This window comes from Hemibagrus wyckioides, linkage group LG19 (genome assembly GCF_019097595.1).
Source record: "Hemibagrus wyckioides isolate EC202008001 linkage group LG19, SWU_Hwy_1.0, whole genome shotgun sequence".
NCBI classification, from domain to species: domain Eukaryota; kingdom Metazoa; phylum Chordata; class Actinopteri; order Siluriformes; family Bagridae; genus Hemibagrus; species Hemibagrus wyckioides.
The window spans coordinates 7,360,500-7,368,691 of NC_080728.1; the positions used below are offsets into that span (position 1 = coordinate 7,360,500).

The window sequence follows — 8,192 nt, forward strand, 5'->3', positions numbered from 1 at the left end:
ATTATGCAAACACACTGTAGCACTTCTTTTCTTTGCATAGTAACAAATGTCTTATTTTCCCCAAAAAACATTACTTAATAATCTACACAACTCTGGGATAAGTGAAATATCTGACAGTGTATTCTGTCATCCCTTCCTCCGAACAGGAAACAAAGTACTATATATACGTGTATAGAATGAAATTTGCATAATGCAGGTTTTCTGCAAGATTCACCTCCCCACACACACACACAAACATAATAGCACTTCTAGGTCACATAATGAAAGTTGCCCTGGATAAAGAAGTCTGCCAAATGCTGTAGATGTAAATGCAAATGTAAAATCAATACACGAAAGACTCTTCATTCTTGTGGGCATGTCATTTGTGGGCGTGTCTCATTTCCATTTCTTAAAACATAAGTCTACTTTTACTACTTATGGAACTGATTAGCTGACTTTTTCCTACCATTTTCCTGTACAGTTATTAAGTCCCACAAAATAAAGAAATAAAATAAAATTGAGTATATACTGATAACCTGGTAAGTTAGGAGGGTCAAAAAGTAAAGTACAACAAACAACATCAATCAAATAACTGCTCCTAAGAATTAACCGGATCCTTTCTTTAAGATTTCGATCTCTTTATTCACTGCATCATAACCTAGTTGCATAAAAGCGAAAAATTCTATATTTGATTTGACAGAATCAGCACAGGAAATGAATAGCTCTCTGTTGCTTTCATGCTTCACACTGTTAATAGTGTATCATCTATATAGCATATTATGCACATTATATCATAGCATTTTTTATTACAAATTCACATGCAGTTCAGACGGAAGTTCTGTTTTGAACCCAAAACATAGCCATTAACTTTACATAAAACTTGACTCTGGTGATTTTTTTATGAACACGTGACAAAAAAATGACAACAACCACTTTCCCAAAGCTGAGCCAGATCACTTAAAAGATAGGCAGTCACCCAATCTCCATGACCCAAGGACAAACGATCTGATTACTGGATTACTGGACCTCATCACATTACCACAGAGTAAGTGTTGCAATGTGACAATGTGCAGTCTTAGCAGTTTTCAATTTCAGACTTTAGATTTACTTTCCTAGATTTATTACATTGTTGGTTTAAGTCATTTCAAGTTGTATGCTGTCAAGATGTAAAAATAATTTGCAGAAGTGTGTGAAGGCCTCTAGACCAACACCAGGCTGTTTGGATTGTTTAAAGTGGGCACTTCTTTCAGTTCTCTCACTTCTGTTTAAAGCTGATCACTCTGCTCACACCTTGTGTTTACTGGTTTATCTTGTATTCATGCAAAGGGACGCTGTCATTTCAAGGGAAGCAAGAGCAATTGGTTGGGTTTAAATCCCATGACTGTCAAGGCCTTTAATCCTCAACTGCTCAGCTGTATGCTTGGGCTGGATTGGATTGGATTGGATTGAAATGGCACCTCTCTTGGATGAAAACCATCTGCCAAATCAAAAATGCATAAACTCAAACTGAGACACTTTTAATAAATAAATAAATAAATAAATAAATAAATAAATAAATAAATAAATAAATAAATGAAATAATGAAATAAATAAATAAATAAATAAATAAATAAATAAATAAATAAAAACAACATCATAAATGAAGCACTTCCGGCCGGTGGAGTTAGTACAGATTTATGTGCTTAGAAAATAAAGAAAGAAACCTAGAAGAAGAAAAAATACATTTATAAATGGGTTTTTAGTGTATTTTAAAGCATCATTATGTTTATAAATAAAGATGCAGTTAAACATGAAGTTGTGTGTGTGTAGAGGGAGTGTGGGTGTGAAGGGAGGAGCAAGTATGAGAGAGAGTGTTCATGTGTGTGTGTGTGTGTGTGGGTGGGTGGGTTTGTGTGTGTGTGTGTGCGCAAGGCAGTAGCCATGTGTGGGGGTGGAGTAAAGAGGGTGTCCTTTACAGGTGGCATTTATTTGAAAATCTTCAAACACAACAGCAAGGATCCTGTTCGTGTGTTCTGGTTTTCCTTTCCTTTTTTTTGTCATTTAGCAATGCAATCAAGAAGATTTCAATTCGGCTAAGTTGAACGTTTGTCTTTTTTTTTTTTTTAAGCACCGCTGTAGTTTTATGGGTTTTCAGATCATTTGCAATGTCAACTGTGACAATGTCAACAGTTAAGACTGATCCCAGTCAAAATTCTATTTTAATATTTACACTGAAGTTCTGTTAAATGTGAGTCCACACTGCAGAGGTAACAGGGTAAGAATTCATTAAACATTTAAAATGGCAAGACTGAATTAAACACTACAGTGTAGTTCAACAATGTGTGAATTATACCTCTGTGTGTACTTCTATCACAACATGACACAAGTACTCTTTACTATTTTGTTTATTTTAGTTCATTATATTCATTCTTCCTAAATGTTTTTGTATGACATGATGGACTTCTGTTGATTTTCTGTAAAGTTCTGATCATCTGCCAGCCTACGTCATATTGTAGTTACTTTGCTATGGAAGACAGCTTTTTGTTGTTCTTTACACACCTTGTTCATTGATCATGTGTTCAATAGATGATTACAATTTCATTTATGGTTAAAATGGATATCGAGTTTTATTTTTTTTACATTTAGAGTGCAGTTGTTTTCTTCTGGACAACTACAATTTTACAGAATGTTCTAAAATCTGATTTTAAAAAATTCTAGAAAAACAGAGGGCGCGTGTACATATATGTAAGTGTGTGTGTGTGTGTGTATTTGAAGACAATGATTAGTAGATATGATGAAGAGTCTCTTGTGTTACACATGATGGAGAGTGGACACTTCTCGCTCCACACACTCAAAGTACGCACACGCACGCGCACACGCGCACCCACGCCCACACCCCAACACACACACACACATACACACACTTTCAAACTATTGCAGCAGAAAAAAACTCCCTCGGCGTCCCCTCGCCTTCATTTCGTATTTTATTCATTAAAGGTGGTCACAGAGCAGGTAAAGAAACGGAAACTGGCCGCTTCACCTGCGCCGTTTCATTTTTTCCCTCTTCAAACATTTCGTGTGCACTTTAACCCACCTGAAGCCGCCATGTTTCCGCGGATTTGACGGCTTTTTTTTTCTCCCTTCACCGCGGTGCTTTCGCGCTGTTAATGAGTCTCTCTCTCTCGCTCGCTCTCTCTCTCTCTCTCGCTCTCTCTCTCTATTTCACACACACACACACACACACTGGGAAGGTTTCCACCTCCTTTAATTCCTATTAAAGACGCGAGGCAACTTTTACGCCATTTACACCATCATTTCGTCCTTCGAAACCAAAACGAGGTCAAACTACGCTTTGCCAATTAAGCCATATTCCAGCTCACTGACCCCCGATTTAGCGTTCAATGGCTGAAATATGTCAACCAAAAAAAAAAACAAAACAAAGCATATGAATTGTATTTTGTTGTTGAGACTGAAATTGTCCGCACAGTCCATCCCGTGTGCTGTCACATTTGATCCGAATCGAAAGTGCTCACGCCAAACCAGACTAGATTTTAATAACAAGCCCGAGTGCACTGGTATTTGGACGGCTAAACTGTGTCTTTATTTCTTTAGTTATTTAGTTATTTATTTCCTTGAAGGAAAGCGGAAAAGCTACTCGGTGCGGACAAAAAATGTTTTTAAATCGCGAGGAAAAGCCCTACTGTAGGCGGAAATCCAGCGAGAGGAAAGCGGACAATAAACATTAAACACACTGCTATATATATTATAGATATGCAGCGCTTTCTCATTTACCTTAATGAAGTTTCCGGGAGCCTGTGAAATTCGGCGATTCCCCCTTTTTTTTCCTCCGCCGACTGAAGCGCTCTCTCTCTCTCTCTCTCTCTCTCTCTCTCTCTCTCTCTCTCTCTCTCTGCAATATGGCATCCCACATCTGCGCATGTCCTACACAAAAATCTTCACATTATTTTCTCCGAGCCACAACTCCCGCATTAGACCTCGCGAAAAAAAATATTGCCCAGTCGATTATAAATAGAAACGGGCGAAATACCCTCCTCCTCTTCCTCCCCCTCCTCTTCCCCCTCCTCCTCCTCCTCGCGCTGTGCGGGAAACTTGCTTTTTTCCCTGCACAGTACAAATGTGTAAACACAAATCCCGGTTTTCCTTCGAACTCTTTATACGATTCTTGTAAATCATGTACAAAAAAAAAATCTTTATTTTATTTATTAATTTTTTTATTTGTATTTGTTTTACTATATCTTATTTTGAAATACTACTACTACTACTACTAATAATAATAAAATTATAATATTATTATAATAAAATTTTAAGTGGTCTAATAATGCACATTTATGGCAAAAGGTTAGGGTTTAATTCTAATTAGACCTCAAAGGGTTAATATCCCACACCTTTATTGTTTGTACACACACACACACACACACACACACACACACACGCACACACACATTCCTGAGTTAATACTGATGTTGACACGCTGATAATGAAACACTGCACTTTAAAAACAACCCAAAATCTAGAACCCTTAAGGGCTATTTATTTGTCCCTCTGGGGAACCCTTACATTTTCTATATCCTACTCATATATACCTATATAACTCCACAACTGTAGGGTGTTTTTATATATCTCCCTACTCATCAAGAACGTACCCAGGAAGCTTAGAACTCTGAACTACAGAGAACCCATGGCTTTTTCAGTAGAGCTCTTTCAACAGTCTAAAAGCTTATTCAGCATTGTTAGGGTTCAGTCGAATAATCAAGGTGATTATACTAATGTGGTCTCTTTTTATTTACTTATTAATTTCATTAACAAATTGAGAAATGCTTTTGTATGGGTGTTAGATACGCTAGAACAAATGATCACATCTAGAACCAGGAAGGTTCTTAGTATGTTGGTGTTTTTTGTTTAGTTCATGTTCAGAGGGTTTCTATCAGAAACGACTCCAAACTATAACGACTCCAACGAGGATTCATTATTTAAAAGCTGATTCAGCATTAGTGGTGTTCGATCAGCACTGCAGAGGTCATATCACCTTTGCTGATGGGAATTTAACCCAGCGTTTGAAGAAGTTTGAAGTGAAGTTTGTTAGGAGAGTTCGTTCGTTAGCTTAACAAGAGCTGGTTAGAGCAGTGTAAAATCCTTATAATATAATAATGCAGCTCGATTCCAATAGATATGTCAATCATGGAGATTTCAATTCGACAGTAAGACTTAACATTTTCTATTTGTTTACTGTTGGAAGAGTTTATTTTAATGCTGAAACTTTAAAGGTCAATCTGAGAAGCATTAAAAAAGATAGAAAGAACTTCTAAAAGTTGCAGCTTATTATTATTTAGTTATCCGCCTTAAAGCGTACTATTCAATCACGGCTACAACTCATTCAGCAACTACAATGAGAGTTAAGATAAGGGACTAAATACAAGTTTCCCCTTAATACAAGTGTACAAGTGAAACACAAATGCAAATCTATTTAACTGTGAGGGTGTTCATTCAACAGAGTTGCCCTCAATGTGATTCTATGACATGATTAAATACACTGCCCAGTGTAAATCTTCACATGGTGTTGAGTTGCTACTGTAACAGATGATTTAATTCTGTAAAACTCGTGTCGACGCTGCAACTTTAACACTGTGAGAGTTCATTAAATATTTATACAAGCAGTGTACTGTATGTCTTGAATCAATCCTCTATGAGGTAAGCTTGACTTTTTTATAATTTGGTCAACACAACATTTTTATATCTATCTGTATCCACTCGAGATGTAAAATAAAAAATGTTTCGCAAGCTTGAAAATAGGCCTCACACCAAGTCAACATGTGAAATGGAAGGAACTGTAAACAACGAGCTGCCACAAAACACACGAACACAGGCACACTCTCACATTCACACACACACACACAACCACAGAGTCAAAGTCCATGTCTGTAAGTTGTGTCCTTCTAATCACAGAGAGGATTGTGTAGTCATTCAGAAACACATTTGATTTGGAACAAATTGGAATAAAATGAAATTATTAAGCCCAAATAAGACAGACGTCCATATATTTACAATAAATAATAAATATCTATTTTGGCTTCCATTTTCAGCTTAAAAAATGCTTGTTGCATATTGTCCTGTAGTTATCACACACTGCCCCCTAATGTTGACTTCCTTCTGAGTGCTTAACTCACTACAGTTTTAAGGCATGAACCACATCTTCTACACACTTTAGTCCAAGCTGATGATTTTAGAATAACCTTGATGATGACTTTTCTATAAGTATTCAGTAAGGATACTAAGAAACTGCCCTGGCCATCCATTTACTTGTAGAACCAGAGGTTTTTATGCAACTTTTCATTTTCTCTGTCATGACTTTCTGAAAAGTTTTCAAACAGCTGATGAAAACAATTTTTTCTCTCTAATTATTTATTATTAAATCATATCATATCAATACTGGTGTTGCTCATTTCTGATGTATTATTTTACATAATCACACACACACGCACAGTGATTTTCTCATGTGTGTAGAACTCCATGGCATGATTTCTTTACACTCTGTATATTAGTCACTAGATATATGAGCAAACTGCCAAAATCAGCATTTGCAGCTTATTAAGTATAACAATCTAGTAACTAATTAATCAGCTGCCCACTGAGATACCAATGTCGTGTTGTTGTGCTGTTAGGTGTCAAAATCAGAAGACCTTATGGGTATGGGTTATGGGTTATGGGTATGGGAATGTGTAATAGATAGAGGCAATTAGGAGAGATAACTGGTCTGTCTTTGCAGCACCCATTTTGTCTCAGCTAAGTATCTAATTATCATATCAGCTAAAGTTGGTGTTTAACAGGCTGAGCTAACACACTTCATTTATATTGTGTTAACGGACCTACATAACACGCATCATAACTCTGCATCATAAAACGAGCTATCATTGGATACCTAGGCCATGTTCTTACTGAGGACTTGCCTATTTTTGATTATACTGATATGCATGGCTAGAAAATTGCTTCTGTGTAAAAAAATTAAATTTTAAACATACAAACAAACAACAACGTTGTAATCATCAGTGGACTTGTATTCTTTAAATTTCTCTATAGCATAAATGCATGGAGTTTGTATTAGATATGTAAACGTGGTCTGTCTGGTAACTTTAGACTAGGCCACGGCTTAGCATTAGGCCACTGACAGGACACCAAGGCATAAGGATCTTATACCATTTAAAAGTAAAGTTTAGCTAAATAGCACTTCCTGTCTTGTAGTTGATGAGAGAGGAATGAGAGAACGTCTTACCATTGCTGATCTTACTGCATGTAGCTGTAGCCAACTTTAAAACACTGAACAAAAATAATAATAAAAATCATTCAGATTACTTACACTTTCTGAAAGTTTTGTAGCACCTCGAAATCTTGGAGCTACACTGAGAAACACACAGTAATAATGCTTCCCTTTGTAAGAATTGGAAACGAAAGCTCTTAAACCTTAATTTGCATGGACCTTGAAGTGAAGTGAATCAGCATTCAATATCAACTGTTGTGAGATCTCAATTACGAATCCATTATAAAGTAAACAGGTATGCTGGTCTTTTCCCAGTCCATAGGAAAATTCTTTCCTCAGTCTGTTGCAGAATTCTTGCTTATGGTAATCACCTATACACTAGAGATGATGTTGAAAAGGCTAAAGCTAGAGCTTTTCGTTGTAACCTTAAACTGTCTGGCACTTATGTCTGATCACTTGCTAGACACTTAGTTCAGCAGCACCTTGGTGAGTTAGATGCTTGGATTGTAGATGTCCTCATTGCACTTTTATCCAAAGTGGCGGGCAAATGAAAAAAAAAAATGGAAATGTGAATGGAAATGTGATGATGTGGCACTCACCTTCACCTGAAACATAGTGAACTCACAAATATCTGGCACAGTGTTGTGGGGTTACAGTAACACTTTGTTTCTGCCTTGTAGTTAATCTACGATATTGTACCTATTGGTCCAGCCTTCATGATACACACTGGAGTTCACATTTCTCAATAGTAAAGTTCACCTGTCTCCTGCTTATCTGTCCTTAACAAAAACCCTGAATTTATTTCTCTTTAGTTCACATGCGGTATAAACTCGTATCCCACAGTGCTGGGGATCTGATTGGTCAGCTACTGTCAGGTTCCCATTACAGGAGACTACATTATGAAAAAAGGAGATTCTTCCATCAATGTTAGAAAACACTGCATGTTGCACTGCCAAAGTGA

At 36.8% G+C, this 8,192-nt stretch overlaps 1 protein-coding gene across 5 annotated transcripts in view; it reads right to left on the reverse strand.

Moving 5' to 3' along the window:
* Positions 1–7,454, reverse strand: part of sfmbt2 (Scm like with four mbt domains 2) — a 62,462-nt gene extending 55,008 nt beyond the window's left edge. The window contains exon 1 of one of the 5 annotated variants that reach the window (XM_058417241.1): positions 7,331–7,454. Coding sequence is in view for 2 of the 5 variants with exons in the window: in XM_058417238.1 (XP_058273221.1) it covers positions 3,751–3,897 (147 nt within the window). In the remaining 3 variants the exon portion in view is untranslated. Of the gene's footprint in view, positions 1–3,750; positions 3,963–7,330 lie in introns of those variants that run through there. The other 4 variants (XM_058417242.1, XM_058417238.1, XM_058417239.1 and 1 more) reach the window with 4 other exon arrangements.
* Positions 7,455–8,192: the final 738 nt, after the last annotated feature.